The sequence below is a fragment of the Poecilia mexicana genome, unplaced genomic scaffold (genome assembly GCF_051168715.1).
Source record: "Poecilia mexicana isolate PSO_F unplaced genomic scaffold, ASM5116871v1 scaffold_9, whole genome shotgun sequence".
Classification (NCBI taxonomy): domain Eukaryota; kingdom Metazoa; phylum Chordata; class Actinopteri; order Cyprinodontiformes; family Poeciliidae; genus Poecilia; species Poecilia mexicana.
This window is the reverse complement of record NW_028263378.1, coordinates 9,109,497-9,127,852: the sequence shown is the minus strand read 5'-3', so window position 1 is coordinate 9,127,852 and position 18,356 is coordinate 9,109,497. Positions and strand designations below refer to the sequence as shown.

At 39.2% G+C, this 18,356-nt stretch overlaps 1 protein-coding gene across 1 annotated transcript in view; it reads left to right on the top strand.

Moving 5' to 3' along the window:
- Nucleotides 1-4,047: 4,047 nt before the first annotated feature.
- Nucleotides 4,048-18,356, top strand: part of LOC106929037 (rho guanine nucleotide exchange factor 28-like) — a 35,572-nt gene continuing 21,263 nt past the window's right edge. Inside the window, exons 1-5 of the mRNA XM_088008733.1 lie at nucleotides 4,048-6,235; nucleotides 14,055-14,176; nucleotides 14,289-14,653; nucleotides 17,375-17,549; nucleotides 17,952-18,063. Of these exons, the coding sequence (XP_087864859.1) occupies nucleotides 6,121-6,235; nucleotides 14,055-14,176; nucleotides 14,289-14,653; nucleotides 17,375-17,549; nucleotides 17,952-18,063 (889 nt within the window). The 5' untranslated portion in view covers nucleotides 4,048-6,120. The remainder of the gene's footprint in view (nucleotides 6,236-14,054; nucleotides 14,177-14,288; nucleotides 14,654-17,374; nucleotides 17,550-17,951; nucleotides 18,064-18,356) is intronic.

The window sequence follows — 18,356 nt, the reverse complement described above, 5'->3', positions numbered from 1 at the left end:
TCCCTTTCCCAGGCGTCTTCAAGCTTTTTCGTTTTCTCTCTTAACCTTTCTCTACTTTACGTCATAAATCAAAGCAGCCAAACACTATCTGTTGATGCTTTGTTTCTGGTAAGCGATTACATACCACAGTCTTTGGTCTGAGATGCACATGGTAGTAAAAAGGGGCTAAGAAGAAGGTTGCACAGTTAAAATCCCCTGAGGTTATACAAAAAAACAAATGTCAGACTTTACATGCTATCATTAAAAAACTGACTAACATGTGTGCTTGCTGGAGTTTCTTTTTGAAGTTTAACAGCTTCTGTATGGCTTCATCTTTCAGCTCTGTATGCTGACATGAACGGAGAAAATTCTGCTGATGAAAATGTGAGTATATGATGCAGACCAGATGGTATTAAGAAAAGACCCACAGTGACAAAGCCATCAGAGAGTCTTTGCCTGCACTGCTGATTTTGTCTGTTCTTTTGCTTCTCTCATGCTTAAATGTTTCAGATTATCAAACAAAATACTAAAATAATCTTGAGTTTGTAGAGAAAACTGTGGATTCAGCAACATTTGACATGCCACAACATCCCAATCTGAAGAACTGTCTTTAACCTGAAGCTCACAGTTTGAATAGGTCATTCCAAAACTTTGATCTGGATTTGTTTGAGTCATTTAGAGGGGAACCTGCTGGTGTTGCTCTGCTCCGAGTCATTTCTCATGATATAATCCAGGTGCACATGAGATGTAGAGCAGAATTTATTGTTGCATTCATTATGGCAAATTGTTCAGATTCCACCGCAGCAAAGCAAACCAAGACCATCACATCCTACCATCAGACCTACCATTACGTCCGATGGCAGGACGTTCTTTTTCTGAAATGCTGTTAGATTTTTGTCAGGTCTCATGTGAAATAGTTTTATTTTTTGTCACAGGAGTCCACAAAATGTTTTCATAACATTTCCTAAATTCGTTTTAGGCAAATGTGAGACCATTCCTTCCTTTTTTGCCTAAGCTCTTTTGGATAGTTATGAGGTAACCTTGGTCTGATAATAACATTTGTTTAATAAACTAAAACATCCAAGTGTGACAAAGAAAGAAAAAAAATCAAAGAAATTTGTGAGAAGATGAATATCATAGTATATTTTTCTCATTCTTTTAAATCCTCCTCTGAATGGAGGTTTGATAAACATCTGCTCCAGCTTTGCAGCAAAGTGCCTGTGCCTCTATGCTCTTTATTGCACCTCTTATTGTTGAGGTGTTGGAGTTGGCACCTTGCACACAGTAAAGAAAAGCTGGCTTTGTTGAGCAGGTTGAATGTGTGTTTAATGTTTTGACAGGTGTGACACATGACTCTGGTCATCCAATGGAACCTGTTTTATGTGATACAGATGGTTAACTAATTGATTTCTCTCACACGGCCAGGCGATGGCCAAACACTTGTGTTTTTGTGCTTAGCTATGCTTGTGCTTTCTGGCACGCTCGAGGCAAAAGGTTTCCCTGAGTAAACGTGCTTGTTGTTCCACCGAAAGGTTCTCAACTTCTTCGCTGAGGACTGCGAGGAGCCGTTGATTTTTGCCCTGAATGAGGAGGACGAAGAGGACGATCCTTCACACTCTGGCTCCGGTAAATGTCTTAAGGTTTCCTTTAGCACAAGTGTTTTCTTTACAACTTGGCTTTAACTCTTGAGCTTCTCATGCTTCTGCAAGAGATCAGGCTTTGTGCTGATTTAAACAGATCATTGCTGGTTTATTTGTAGGATGTTATTAAAGTGTATTTTAATCATTAAAGGAGGAAACATTTACTTCTTTTTTTTTTAAACCAAAACTTGGAGCTTAGCATTAATCGTCAACCATGGCTAACTACATTCCCAGCTGACATTGGGATCACATGTCAGGCCAGCTAATAGGTTTTTCCTTCCGACCTTTAGAGGTTTTGGAATCTTGCTACTCTATGTTTATAGTTATGGTGCTACCAAAAAGAAGTCGTTAAATTTGATGTGATGGGCAAAGAAGATGTTGAGCCACCTGATTTCTGATGAGCAGGAAAAAGCTAGACACAGCATTTTAAAACTGTGGCGCAAGTAACTTAATGGTTCTCAGAGGAAGTTTTGGTGTCAAGTATTGACAAGCTAAATCGGACAAATTAATTGTATAATAGATGTAAGGCAGCAACATTACCAAACATTTGTATTCAGACTGTAAATCAATGTCCAAACTTTAGATATTGGTGCCAGATTGAAGGTTTAAAGACTCTGATTTGAAGAACAAGTTTTTTTTTTTTGTAGCCTTCAAAACAAGTTTTAAATAGCATAAAGTCCTCAAAGCAGTATTAAAAGATATAGCTAATAAAGTGCATGGCAGGGTCTGGATTAAGCAGTGTGCATGTTATTACTGTGAGCAGGAAAAGTTGTGGCTTGGTTTTGTTTTCATCATGAAACAGCTCCACCCTTTCACCATTTAATGTTATGATTAATAGGGATTAATATAAAAAGCTGGAAATCTGATGTAATTTATGTCAGCTGGATAATGTTTTCCAACAACTTTTTACTGCTTCCTGTTTTTATTTGTTTTGGTTCTGATTCTTGTTTGAGCCAGTTGTCCCATAAAATATTACAGATTATGGGACCCTAATCCAATTGGAGTAAATTTAGGAAATGTCCTGCTGGAATGAGTTATTTATGGGATTGATGTAATAATTTTCTCACAGTAGTGTATGAGGAGAATATATATATATATATATATATATATATATATATATATATATATATATATATATATATATATATATATATATATATATATATATATATATATATATATATATAAACTACTTAAAATTGTTGCTTATCAGAGGAAGATGAATGGTTGGTATCAAACATCCCATTGAATATTGCTTCAATGGGAAACAATCAAATCTATGAAGGCACGAAACCAATAAGGTCCAAGTCCTGTTTAATAAGCCCATCAGTGTGGTGGTAATTTCAATAAATTTATTTTTTACTGTGTTGGTACTAAAAGGTTTGAGTATCTCTGGACTAGAATAACATGCTAGAAGCTTGAGTGTGGTTTTGCTCTAAGCAGCTTCTGGATAGTAAAACGAAGGTCTTTAAACTGGGAACATCCTGTGGGTTAATAATTGTCCTGATTGCTGCAGAGAAGACTGATGCCTTAGTGTAAGAATGTTGTGGTTACAAGTTAATAATACTTGGAACTGGACGACAACACTCTGTAGTTGGTGCAGTTTTTCCGGTTTCTGGTCCTGCGAGTTTATGTGTTTTTATTGGCTAAATTAGCTTATTTTTGTAAAGTCTCTGAACACTGACCTCCTTCAGCTTTCTAAAAATGTAACTGGAATAAAATGTGGTGTCTCCTTTAACATCACCCACTTCTTTGAACCTTTGAAGACATTAAGTTTTTCATTAGGCATTCTGGAGCATCATGAGTGGCTGACCTTACATATTTAGCAAACTATCGAGCCTTACATTGTGAGTGCATCTGCTTGTTGACACATGCAGTATGGTGTTTGACTGGCGCGTATGCGTCATCAGGTAGACAGATAGAATCTGTGCAGCCGGGGCCTCAGCATGGGATGTGGTATTTGGAAGGTACTTGTCATGTTCCCCCTGTCTTCCTGATGTCATCCTTCTTCTCACCCGCTCAGCTTACTGTAACTTCATTAACAAGGCCATACTTTTTGCAGGTGTTCAAGTATATATTAAAAATGCACTTTAATTTGTTTAAGTTTAAAGACGGAAGACGCAATGGGTTTTTGACCATTCTAATCAATTTCAAAAATAAATTAACGAATGAACTTGCGTATATTTCTGACCAAAATGTTTTAGAAATGATGCAATAACAAAATGAGAAGCTTTGCCATTGATCACATTTTTAGCACTGTATCACATTTATAATAGTTGCAGGTTTTTCCATTTCTAACTCTATTTGCATGATATCCTGTCCAGTAAATAGACATATAGGTGGTGTTAATAAGCCACCTCAGATTTTAAATGTTTCTGCTCTGAACCTGAACCAAGGCTGTTGTGTCTAATGCTAGCTCTAGTGTTTTCGCTTGGAGCTGCATGTTTTTGGATTGAGGTTAATGTGTAGTATATTTACGTAAAAAATTGCTGGTCCATCAAAAATTTTGGGGCGACTCTGTCTCAGTCAGAAGAGTAGTAATATTGCAGAGGTAGGTTTGATTGCAGCTTCCTGCTGCCCCATGTAAATGTACGCTTGGGCGTAACTGCAAGTTTCCTACTGGTCAGTGTGCATTGGGGAAAATGAGTATTTGACACAACATCAATTTTTCACATATTCCCACTTACAAAGAATGGACAGGTCGGTAATGTTCCTCATAGGTACATTTTAGCTGAGTGACACAATCTAAAAATCAAATCCAGAACATTTATTCTTTGATTTCTTGCTCTCACAGACCTGTTAGTCTGTATTTTAGTTAAGAAGCCCTCCTTTCATCCATTCATGTATATAATATTTTCCTGTTGCACCCCCCTGAGTACTTATGTTGCCCAAATCAAAAACCTCCGCTGTATACGTCTGTGTTTAAAGAGAGGCTCTTCACAGCTCAATGAAGAGAGAAGCTTAGAATGTGGAAATGATTTTGTGTGAGAGAAAAGAAAACCACAGAAGGGAAGAATGATTTTAAAAGGGGCCAAAGGAGAGTTTTTTTGGTGTTTTTTTTTTTTTTTTTTTAACAGAGGTGTTTGTGGCTGAATGGGGGTTGCCAAGGATTTTTCTGAATGCAGTTTTCCAGCCGCTCATTGAGATCCCCATAGGCGAGGAGAGCGAGAGAGTTTTAAAGCTGCAGGGAAAAGACACAGAGCAACAGTAAAGGGATTTATGATAGGGATAGTTTGGTGAAGTGACAAGAAACGATAAGTGCAATGCCGGGAGCCCCAACAAGATCAGCCCCCCTCCTCCAGCTCCTCGACCCCAACCGAGGGATCTAATTGGAGACTGGAAAAAAGGATTAAACCCCACACAGACCCCACAAAGGCCAGCATTAATGTGCACCAGTACAGTGCCAACATCCTCCAGCAGCCTTCTCCATACACATGCACACGCACGCACACAACTTTTTTCTGCAGCCACAGTGTGGCTCTTTCTCTCTTCTCAGCAGATACTCTCCCTCCTAAACCCTTCCTGTCCTTTTTTTATCACATTCTTAAATTTATGTGCATTCATAAACATGTGTTTGGCCTCTTTCTGCAGAACCATTGTCCAATTTCTCTCTTAAACTCTCTTTAACCAGCCCATTTGGAGGATTTTTACTTGCCTCTGGGTTGCTGCGCTGTTCGTGCCCCTGCAGGTCGTCAGCAAGAGGAAAAAGTAGGAGAGCAGCAACGTGGAAGAAGAAAACAGCAGCGGCTCTCACTGCTGTCTCCATGGTGAGGCTGCTGACCTGGCAGTCCCCCTCCCCACCCCCATCTCAGCTTTGACATGCTAAAATATAAAGAACGAGAAGGTGGACTGCTAGAGGGGAACTCTGGTCGGATGTGGCATGTTTGGACTCAGCTGCAGAGCGGCTTGTCTTTGAGACGATCACGAACTCAGTGGGTTGATGATTTCTCCCACGTCTGGAGCTGCCTGTCGCATTTTTTTCTGCAGTTTCTGAAGTCACTCCTATCTTCAACTTTGTCTCTCTATCTCTCCCTCTCTCTTTTTCTCTCTCTCTGCTTCACTCCTTCCTTAAGTCACTCTTCAGCGAGTCAGGACCCTCCTCCCCCTTCTGCTGTCAGAATGTGCCGATATCTTCCCCACTCACTACTGAGCACAATCTATGAGTGGCTGGGCTAAAGAACATGGACGCAGAGTTGAGACAAACTGAAAGGCAGCAGCAAGTTATTAGAGAATAAAAACGAGGCTGCAGATGAAAAAGTTGAGTCCTAGCTCTGTTGGACGGGTTGAGGCAGGGGGGAGGCGAGGATTTTAGGGGGAGGGGTGGTTAGAGGAGACAGAGGGGAACATGCTGGCTCACTCTTGAAGTGTCAGACTCTACAGTGGGGCTCTGGAAAAACAAGAGCGAGAGCCGCAGCTTGTCTGGAGCCTGTTCAGCCATGTGGGGAATGGATGTAAAATGAGGCACCACTCGTTTATGTTTGGGACTTTCTGAGCTATTTGGATGAAGGTTTTTTCTTTCACATCAAAAGTCATGGATTCTGACTCAGACTCTCCTTTCAACTACTCCTGGCCATCGTTTCCCAGGATGAGGATATGCCGGAAAACAGGGAAAAAAGGTAACAGGATGTCAGTTTATTTAAAAACTATTGCATTTAAACGTAAAGATAAAAACGTTCTTGAATATGTTTTATGACATTTTCAAATGCCTACAGTGGAATAGGCATAGGACATTCTCACAGCATGACTCCCTCAACCAAAAATACAACGGCTTCACAATATTTAGAAGCTGACAAATATAGAAAACAAAAATATACAGCGTGATGTAACTGGTTTAATTTAAAACAGGGAAATGACAACAATTTCTACTACTGCAAAAAGAATATGCTAATCATTCTCGGTATAATAATCCTACCTATGCTATTTATTTATAGTTCATTTGATATAAACCAAAGAAAAAATGCAGGAAGAACCGTTGCTATGTTCAGTGAAAGACAAGTACAAGCCTGACAAGCTAATATTGGCTGGTTACGCACTGTTATCTGCTGAAGCAGCCACTAGCTGATGGACTGAAAAGGACCTCATACCTGTACAGTCTTAAACCTCTGTTACTTTAATAAATGTGATGATTAATGCTCCTTCAGTTTACACGCCATGACCGCTCATGTTTTGTTTAGGCCAAGAGATATGATTTGAAGTAGTTGAAGGGTGTGTTAGTAACACTAACATATCTGTCAATGAGGACGTTATGTGAAGCGGTATGAAAGGATAAATGTAGACCAAGGAGAACTGAACGAAGTCCAGAATCAACTGCGGTGTAAAGTGATGCTGCTTCAGTACTGTGAAGAGAATAATCAGGAGTAAGTAGAGTTTATTTTTAAAGTGCTTTTCACAGACAAAATCGCAAAGCCTTGTACAATAAAAATCAGTCTTAAAAACCCTAAAAAACACAAGATTACCAGAAGAAACACAACAAAATCAACAAAATGACTTTAAATCGTAGGAACAGTATTTTTCAAATCTTGGTGGTTTTGAAAAAATAACGTTTAGAAAACTCTGTACCTTGATAGAGATTACTGGTCTATGTCTACTACAAAGTTTCTCTATTTGATGTGAGCTGGACAACAAATAGACATGGCCTGGTTTAAAAAGCGTTTCAGTTCTAGGTTATTTTCTTCCTGTACGCTAAAGGTGACAGCTGAGTGCCCTCTTGGCAGATATACGTTTCACCATTCACTGTGGAACAATAAAGTTAAAATTAGAACTGTTCCCATTACGCATTGTCGCTCTCAGGCCTTCTACACCGCAGCAGCGGCTCAGTCAGACTTAGATTGCCGCATCTTTTCCAGTGATGTAACCTGATCTCTGACAGCATGTTGGGGAATGTCAGATGTCCGCTCGAAGGCTGATGAAGCGCTCTGCGGCGTTCATCGTCCTCAGGCCGCACTGCTTCATGGAAGAAGCCTAAAAGTGGTGCTCTCATAGCACAGTTCCAAAGAAAAGCTTGATCCTGTGTGTCTTTCCTGTGTTTTACTTTTACTGCATTGCAGTTTCCTTCAAGCATCTATTGAAAGTAACGGTTTGCATTCAGTCATCTGCTACCAAAATTCACATGTGTGCTTTAACTTAACATTTCCTTCAGGGAGAATCATGGGAAACCTAACATAGGAGCTTAAAATAGCCCAAATTTACACTATTGTGGTTTTAAAGCTTATGACTTGTATGCAAGTGGCTGTGTTTGTTGGAAGGAAAGAGAGACGCAGGGGAAGATCCTGTTACTGCCACGGCTGTGTCATGGCTTACCTCCAGTGCTCTTTTCTTCAACTTTCTCCATAAACCCCGTGGAAGATCATCTGTGTCACGGTGATGCTTACTGACATTTGCAAATATCTTACACTCTCTCTGCGCAAACATTTAAATCTCACAAGAGGATGTAACATTTACAGACATTTTCATTTTTCAGCACATGAAGAGTGAATTGTGATTTCAGGTGTGCACAGCTGTTTCTTTACTGCGAGAAGTGATCGCTGCTCAGTCTGGCTGTCTGACTTGATCTCTTCATGCATTCAAATGTAAACACGACGAGTATGTGATGCTTGGACCAGGAAGTTCGACCACAGGTGTCATAACTCAGAGCCATTTTTGTGGATATTGGTGAGCAACTCTTTAATGGTTTAAATGTCCTTAAAAACAAAGCTGAAAAATGATATTTCAACATTTGTTATGAATCCTTTCGACTATGATTATTATTCTATTCTCAGCTGTCCTCAGAGTGACTGCTGGTTTAGATAGGCGTTTAAAAAGAAACTTGCATCATAAGGAATGTTTCAACATGAGCAAATTATTCTTTAGCTCTCAAAATGAATTGCTCCAAATGTTTATACTGATAATAATTTTATTTATCTGGAATTTTTTGGTTTCTGCATAAACACTTGAGCTGGACAGAAACCTTGAGAAAGTGTTTTTGTGTCAAAGCACACTCCATCTCTTTCTCCCTGGGGTGTGCAGGAGTTGAAGGGTCACTCTCTGCATGTTTAACTGCCCTGGTCTGGAAACCTGGCTGTGACTGCTGTCTTTGTCTGTGCAGACCTGCATGCTCTCTTTTTCACTGTGCTGCTACTGTATAGAATTAGCTCTCACACAGCAATTTATTCTGACTATTGCATCGCTCCACATACATTAAACACGCTGCGTTTATTAGGATGTTTGGTAAACATTGAAGAATCATCTGCAATTTCTAGGTTTTGTAAAGCTTTGACATGCTGGTTTAGATTTCTTTTTGAGGAACTACAATTCTTACTGGGTAATATATTTCTTTGTATAATTTCTGTTGTGAGTAGTTTGAATTATTTATTATTGGAGCAGATTACTGTATGTCTGTGAGAAAACAGCTCCTGTAAAAACGGGGTTTGCTTTTTCAAAACAAAGGCTAGACATGTTTTATTTGTATAACTGGTTTTATTATTGGTTATTTCAAGGTAGATATGAACAAATTAGCTGTGATAAAGTAAAGTGCAGTCAATTAGGAACAACAACAATGCGCACGCACACACACACGCACACACACACACACGCACACACACACACACACACACACACACACACACGCACACACACACACACACACACACACACACACACATTATGTAAGGACAATTTAGAATAACCTAACAGTCCTGTTTTTGAGTTGTGGGAGGAAGCTAGAGTGCCCAGAGAGAACCTCCTTTAGGGAGAAAATGCAAACTTCTTGCACCCTGAAAATCTTGCTGCAAGCAACTACTTCACCATGCAGCAGCCATTTTAAACATTCACACACAAAACATATTCACAAATAGATAATTCACCCAATTTTTACCACAGTTTTAGTAAGAAGCAAACCATGAGAAATTAGCAATAGTTTGCTAATTAAACTTTTCCTGTATTGTGAAGGCAGGAGGCCATATTGGACAGTGAACCCAGAACTGTTTGGGAAGCTCCTAGTTTCTCAGTTCTTTGGAGAACTGACTTCATGAGGACTATCGGTTAGTTTTTCTGACATTTAAATGAAATTTTCAAATCCTCAGTGACAACCTCACCCTTCAGCCAGCATCATGATTCTGCAGTGACAAATGATAGGAATGCTTTATCCTATTGTTCTGTGTTATTTTTGTGTCATAAAAACAAGCTAAAAAAGACAAAGTCCTGTTGTAAATTTGTTGATTCATCTGTTTTTTTTTAAACAGTAGGTTTTATAAGACTACACTATTAAAAAAAAAAACAAATCACATGTGCATCCGTTAAAAAGTGTTTATAAAGGAGTATTGAGTAAAATTTACTTTTTTGAGGCATATAAATCCTACGTTGCTCCCTTATCAAAAACATACTTGGAATGTTGCTTTGATTCTTTCATGCATCATTGAATCTCTAGTGACAGGAAAATATATAATACTGCTATTTTAAGACAACCTGACTGTAAGTCTGCTTTGTCTCAAAGTTTTTAGAATTAAACTAAATTAAATTTAAGTATATTTAATAATTATGTACCTTTAACATTGGCATCAATTGCTGTGGAGAGTTGTAACATCTAGGAGAACAAAAAAAAAAGAAACAAATATAGAGGGATCTCGTGCACTACTTTTAAAACTGTTTTGTAGTTTTAGATCTGCTAAACCTGTGAGCAGGTTTATCTTACCAATAAAGTTAGATAGTCCTCTATCTTGTTAAGAATATAAAGCCTCTGCTTCATGTGTTATTTCACCGGTTAACTGATGCTAAACACAGATCTCGCTGCCTGACAGTAATGTTCACTGAGTCACTGTTTATAGGTCAGAGGTGTGTGAGTAATTGAGTCCATGGCAGCCAGCTGTGGCTTTGGATCGGGCCCAGAACCTGAAATATTTAGCCCGTCTGTCAAGTTCATGACGTGGGCTTGTATGAAACGGTATCTACTTTCAAACAGCAGTCTGACCGCCATCCAGGCTATAACCACCCCCTGTGAATTAAATTGCTGGACTCGTTCTAATCCGATGATATGTAGTAGCGTGCCTGATGTGATTTTGTGCAGATATCTCAGATGTGGTTTCACATTTCAAACGGAGTAGAAGCTTGTTGGACCCAGAGGATTTAAGAAAGTAGCTGCAACGGTTTGTTTTCTGTTTGAAAGGTATGTCAGGACTTTGGAGAATGAGGAACGATGTCGGGTAATCTCTGTATACACTCGGCTGGTTCAGCTGGAGTTAATTCATTTAGATTTAATGTGGATGTGACGGGAATCATCTGGCGTCCTCATCAGTGTCCGTTTGACTCCCTGTTGCCTCTCAGATTTATGGGACTTGCCGCCCACAGGAAGCACAGCCAATTGTGGGTCTGATTTATTCTCTGTTTCAGATGCTGAACCTCTCTTCTTCTGCTCACTTTAGTAGTTATGATGGATTTGTTTTAAAGAACACTGCAGAGTTTTGGTTTTGAACAATGCTGGAAGAGAAATGGTAGAAGCAGCTCTGCCAAAAATATGTTTTCACTCCCCCCACTCCTGGTATAATTGGAGGCGAGTTTTAAAGGTCGTAAAATGAGCGTTGTAAAAATAATTAACATTTACCTAAGCTCATAAGTTTCCCTCCTCTGTTTAGTGTGGAAACTTTCAAACAAGCTGTTAATTTGATCAGTTTTTTTTTTTTTTTTACATACTTATCTTTAATATAATACAAAATACCTTGTAGTCCCTACTATAAAAAAATACACCATCAAAAAACAAAACAAAACCAAAATAAAAAAAAAAATATGCAGCAGATTTTCACTTTAACTGTCTTCCTTGTTATGTTTTTCGAATTGTTTTGGGAATCAAATTTTATCTTCACATTTCTTCTGGTGAAAAGGTGATCACCCAGAGACTTTCTCAGACTATTAATGTCTTTTAATAATCTGTTTAAATTTGTTGTAGTTTCTTAATGATGACTTCAGACTTGTCTGTCATACTGGACTCTGTTGTAAATGACCTAAATCTGTCTCACCCTCGGCATCTTGATCTGTTGCTGTTGAACTGCTTTGAAAAACACTTTTTCAAAGAAATGCACTTCATTCAGAAAATAGATACTCTGACTCACTACGTTGCGCTTGGTTCCCTATTTATTATTTTAAAACAAACTTTGAAACATGTTTACAGTTCTGACTTGACAACAAGATTTTAAATCCATGTTTAACTTAGCAAATCCTCTGAGTCAGAGAAAAGGCAAAAAATGCTTCCAAGTGCACCGTTTCATAAATAATGGGTCAAGTTGAAGATGGGTTCTGGAAATAAAGGCTCTTTTTTTTTATATCTGCTAAAAATATTAGCTGGTGTTGACCCATTTCCTATTACTGTTCTATCAGCATTTTATATTTCTAATTAGGTAAACAACACACAGAGTAATATTCTAATAATTTACAACAGTCCATAAGAGTCTCATGTTTTGTTGAGTTAAATGTTCTGCAGTGGCCTGCCAACATGTACATGATCCTAGAGACACTAGAAGCTTAAAGTTGCGATTTTGGAAGGATTTAGATTTTTTTTTTTTTTTACATCTAATGTATCTAATGGTTGTTGACAAACTGAAAGTTTTTGTGCTGTAGGTTTTTTTTTTTTTTTACATCTAATGTATGAAAAAAATGGTTGTTGACAAACTGAAAGATAGTTTTTGTGCTGTAGGTTTTACTTATTATTTATTTATTTTTATTGCTTTTCTCAACTTGAGCTTAGAACAGCAAAAGATTAAAAGTAAACATTTAGACTTGTTAGCAGATTCTCAGAAGCCAAAATAAAAACATGGCTTAGTGTGTGCACACATGTTTTAGTGTGTTTTTTGAAACTGATGGAGTAAACTGCCAAAATATGACACTCATGTGAAGACTCCTTCAATAGACTATTATTTATATATATATATATATATATATATATATATATATATATAAAAAAACAATAAAGTTACTTCTCAAACCAGAAAATGCACAAAAATGCACAAAAATTTCAAAGTAAAGGTGTCCGAGTACCAATTCAAGCCATATCTTTTTGATTTTTATTTGGTAAATACTGTATGTTGGACACCATATGTCATTTTCCGTCTTCTTCATTATTATGCACGGTTTGGATTGGTCTGGCCAATCAAATCCCAATAAAATCCACTGAAGTGTGAGGTTGTTATGCGAGAAAGTGTTTGAAATGGCAAGGGATATGAAAACTTTTGCAAGGCACCGCAATTTACACACAACTGTACCGCACAGTGAGATTAGGTTAGGAGATCCATAGGTTAAAACATATAAAGCCTGAAAACAGCAAAAGTAATCTAATCTTTCTGGGAAGGTAAGAGAGAACCGGGTGTGCAACATGTATTGCAGAGGGGAAGCTGTACATTTCAAATAGAGTTTAAAAATAGTCTAACTCTGTATATGACTGTACACAGTTGAGCTGTTTACATATGGTTATTGAGAGCATAGTCGTGAGCTGAAATCAGGAGAAAGTGACATGTAAAAAAAGTGAGTTCAGCATGACTTGAAAAAAGAAAAACTAGTTGGAGATGAGATAAAGCATTGGTTTGGCCACAGGGTGCAGTGATGATATTTAACAAAATTAGACTCTAAGCAATGTTTGTTGTAAGAAACTGTGGAAATTTCCTGGAACTTGACTGAAGTTTAAATCAAATTAAAATCATCACAAACATGCTGCAGCTTTGAGTTTCAAAATACTTTTTCCCTCTCCTCTTCTTCTTCTTTTTTTTTTTTTACTTTAACCGTGAAAACTAAGAAGTCTTTGAAGGCTTTTGATCATTCACATGATATTCATCAGCAGTTTGGGCCTGACTGGTTGTGTTTTAAAATGGACATTCTCAGATTTCTGAGTTTACTTAGCATTTACAGACCTTTAGTTGTGCTTTGTTCAGATAAGTTTGAACAATAGTTCACTATTAATATTTCCTCAGAGGCTCATGGGGCTGCAGCCTCTTTACTCAAATGCATATGCTACATTGTAGCCTGATATATATATTTTTAAAAAAAGCTGTGTTGCGGAGAAGGTGTGCTTTGTGTGGAGCAACATGCCCAAGGGAGAGGTGTGTGTGTTTTTCCCCTGCTGATCAGCACAGCCAGGCTGCAGCTCACAGTGCCTCCTCTGTGTTGGAAGGGTTCCTCTCAATGCCACTGTGTGCTCGCCAGGAGTTATTTCCACTCAGCCGCTGTATCAAAAAGCAGGGCGGGGAACAAACATGTCTACAGATTTCCATCCACAGCAACTTCATGTATGTGCAAAAAGACACAGACACACTCACACACACTCGAGAAGAGAGAGAGAGAGAAAGAGAGAGAGTCTTGATACTGAACAATGACATGCATCTGCCCAGGATGTCTATGTCACTTCCCGTGTTTGTGAGCAGTCATTTGGTGTTGCTCTGGAAACCAAATGTAATATTGAAAAATCCCCTCTCCGTGCAGAGAAAAGCCAGTCTATAAGGGAGAGCCAGGCCTCGTCCCCGACTCGGGCAGCAGCTGCCAGACTTTCAGCAATGATACACGGCAAAGACCAAGTGTACGCCAACGCCATGCTGGTGGACCAGGTGAGCCACAGTCACTTTTCAATCTGTGAGTTGAAAGTTCTTTTAATGTAAAACACTGAAATCTGCTTACAGAAAAGTTTCTTCTTGTCGCTTTTTCCCTTTTCTGCTTCAGGTGGACGGAGCTGACATTAAGTATCGGTCTCCAGGGGATGAGGAGGAGGTCAGCCCTTCGTCCTGCTGGGATTCCTTCTCTCCCACTCTCGTTGAATCGGGGAATTGCTCCCAGACCCGTTCCCTATCCTCACCCCATCGCAGGCCGAGGGGAAGTCAGGGCCCAGGCCGGGACAATGGCAGGGAGGCATGTGTTTCTCCCCCTTATCCCTTTGCCTCCTCCCCATCTTTTCCTTCCTCTCCCTTGGCTTCCGCAATTCGTTTGTTCGACGGAGGGCAGAGGCGACAGACGCTGACTGGTCCTTCTGACTCTCCAGCTTTGAAGCACAAAGAGTGCAGCTTGACAGATGCGAGCCGGGGCCTGAGGTATGATTCTATTTCTGCTGCGGGTTTCATCACTGTGTGGTCTTGCTGCAATAAATATTTAAGGCATCATGGTAAGACAGCCAAGTTTAACGCAGCTGCTTCAATGAACTATTTTGGGCCATTTTCTGCAGCAGTTAGTGAAGATAAAGTACAAAGAAAGAAGTCCTGATAGTTTTGAGCTGAGTTTCCTCAGTAAGATTTGATCTCAAGAAATCTCTCAGCAATCTTTATGGTGTTCAGATTTGTACACACTGATAGTTAGTACTGTTTTCTAGGTCATGAGGCCAATTTCTCAAAAAACTATGAAGCTTATCAGAAACTAGGATGTTGTCGTACAGCTAACTTTAATTAAGGACCTTCTTACATTTTTACACTCATGAACAGGAGGTGACAATATGATTCTTTTGCTCTTTTAACATGAAAAATATTGAATTTACAGTTTTGCTTGAATTTTCGTTTTGTTTGAAAAATTGTGCTTTTCAAGTTTTAAACAACTTTTTGCTGTTCACATGCTGTCCAATGCATGCTTGAAAACATGACAAGTGGTCAAGTTGTGCAGCAAAGTGTCAGACCTAAGAAAAAAATATCCAACTATAGAACAGCATCTGAAAATCATGTTCAATTTCAAGAAAAAGATAAAAATCCAACAAAGGCCTTAAACAGGATCTATAATATGCAACACCCTTAAGTTGATCAGCTAATTCAGTGGTCCCCAAACTTTTTCCTGTTAGGGCCAAATAACTTTTCCCTTCTCTGGTGGGGGGCCGGAAATTGTTGACATGGGGCTGGAGGGGGGGCTGCGTTTCTTGATTGAGTTTTACCCAGAAAGCACATGGGCAAAACCCATGAGTGAAACGGTCACTGGGACTGACTAGTATATATTCTATTGGGGGAATGTAACTGTAACATATTAATTTCTCATATGTTAACATAAAGGCTCGTTTTGAAGTATAAGCTGCTACTTACAGGCATCGCTTCGAAGAATTCAACCTGGAATGCGGCGTTCATAACAGACAGGTGTGTTCATCTGCTCTACCGCTAGCAAACAACCGTACTGATAACATAAAAGTCAAGCAGTTCCCTAAAACTCCAACAGATGGCAGCAATGGGCCCCACAGTTTACAGGACACACTTCCTGCTAAAGAGCCCCCTGGTGGTTGAAGAAAAATCCACATATAAACCGGAAAATACAATAAATGAAAAAAAATCTGAATGATCTCTGGTATTGTTCAAGTGGCCGGACCAAATGTGGAGGCAGGCTGGATCCGGCCCGCGGGCAGAGGCGCAAAAAGTAGGTATGCAGCATATGCAACGCATAGGGGCGCAGCACCAGAGGGGGCGCCAAAACCCCATCTGGAGGGGGCAACGCGCCGATTATGTTTTCCCATACACTTCAGCGCGCCTCACGCTCCTTCACCTCTCGCACATAACGAGGTAAATGTAGCGATTTTTACACTTCACGTATCGTCGCCTCGGGGGGGGGAGCGTCGCTCCTTCACCCTGACGTTCCTTCCCTCGGGGGGCGATTTATGTTTTCGCATCCACCTGAATAATGTGCAGTTGCGCCACTGCCCGCAGGCCGTAGTTTGGGGACACCTGAGCTAAAGTATGGGAGTTTTTTGCGAATAGAGGAAATCTTATAGATATACAGAGCTGGTACCCATTGAAACAAAATAAAAATAGAACTATATTATGCTACAACATGAATAATGTATTCTTCTGACAATTCACTTTTCATGTTTGTACAATGAATGATCACATTGGTTCATTGGAAATTTAGTATTGTAAGAACATGGAAGTGTTTTTCTTGTAACATGATAAATGGGTATAATGTAATAAAATAAAAACGTGGAAAGTATATTGTTGTACAATTCATGTTTATTTGTGTAGCACATTTAAGCAACAACACAGCTGAAAGTGCTTTACATCATAAAAACATCATACAATTGTGAACATTACATTTTGTCAAATGCCGTCATCAGAATCATCATAAAAATTTCATTTAGCTCCGTTTTATTTTGTGTGGGTTGCCACTCTATTCTTATTCTTCTGTAGAAATCATCTTGATGATATTTGCCAATGTTTTTTATGTTAAGTAGTTATCTTTGGTGTTGCTTAGAGATTCTGACAGGAAAATAACACATTAAACAATGTTGATTGAAGATTACAAAATCATAATTGATCATTTCAGCCACAAGTTCCAGGGTGGATGGAGTATTTAGGTGCTTTCACATCTGGTCTTAGTGGATTTCAGGATTTTAAACAAACAATCTATGTTTAGAAGCACATCTCCAACTCACTGCCAAAACACTGGGTTTTACCGTGGTTAAGTTTGAGTGCATTGGCAGAAAAACTGAGATTTTCTGCTAGACAAGAGTTGACTTGTTTATGTGGCTAACCTGATGACAAATAATTTATTGACACTGGATTACATAAGAATAAAAGGTGATGGTCTGAGTAAACAGCCTTGAGGCACTCCTTTCTTAACTAAGATCAAGACTTATGTTGAGTTCATAAAATATGGAAGACCCCAGACTCACACAGCCACAACAAGTCAGTCAAATAAGATTGCAAATCCAGGACTTCAACTACATTTGTAAATTGACCTGTATGTTCTTTGGATGATGTTGAACAAATTAGCCTTTGAAAAGTATTTTAGCATTCAGGGTCGTAACCCCGCCATGTGTGCTGTTTGTTTTGCATCTCTTTGTGGGTAAATAGCCCCAGTCTGGAGTGTGACAGTGAAGAAGAGGATGTTTTGGGCCACTCCTACCCTTGCTCATCTTCGAAACAGAGGTCCGTCCTGCAGTCCAGCTCTGGAGAAGAAAGGGACTCTTTTGACACTTCACCTGATTTTAATTGCTCACACTCCGAAACTGCAAAGAAGTCCAACAAGGTAAATCTCAGTCCATTAGAAGCAGATGAAAATTGGAACTGGGCAATTAGAAAAAGAAAACCTTCAGTGGCTAACATCTTGGATTCAGTGTTACTTTATATTTTTGTAATATTCTCCATCAAATGGATTATACCCTTTTTAAAACTAAATTCAAATTTGAACCCTGTTCAGTCATTCCACAAAAAAACATCCTCCATTACAAGTTTTCCAACAGACACAACCTACCTTGACAGCCATCAGTCGATAAGGTCAGATTGTCAGTAGCTCAATAATGAGGACTAAAGGTCAGAGATGGGTCTGTTTGCCTTGCGCGATTGTGCTGTTCTCCAAATTTCCTTGCTCACTGACTGAACTTGTGAACTCCTCCCTTGTAACATTTTCATCACACGTTTTCTTACCCAGAATTCAGAAGATGCTGAGGTTCGTCTGCGCTCCTACTCCTACTCCTCCCCTAAGGCGAGGCCGTCGCGGCCTCTGCTGAACCGGGACTCGGCTATCAATGATCTGGAAGAAGGTGTGTGAACTTTGGCATCTGTATCCTGCGATCCCCCTCCTTTGTGTTTACAAGCCAGCTGAACTGAAAAATGTGGCCAGTTCAAGCACCATAATGTACAGTTGTATATTATGCTGCTGTATATTATGCTGCGCCATAACATACAGTTGTATATTATGCTGCTGTATATTATGCTGCGCCATAACATACAGTTGTATATTATGCTGCTGTAGCAGCGCTATACCAAGGCGCACTACTGTAGCACTACTAATGATGAGACAATTGTAGTTTGTGATTTACAATTGTAAACTAAA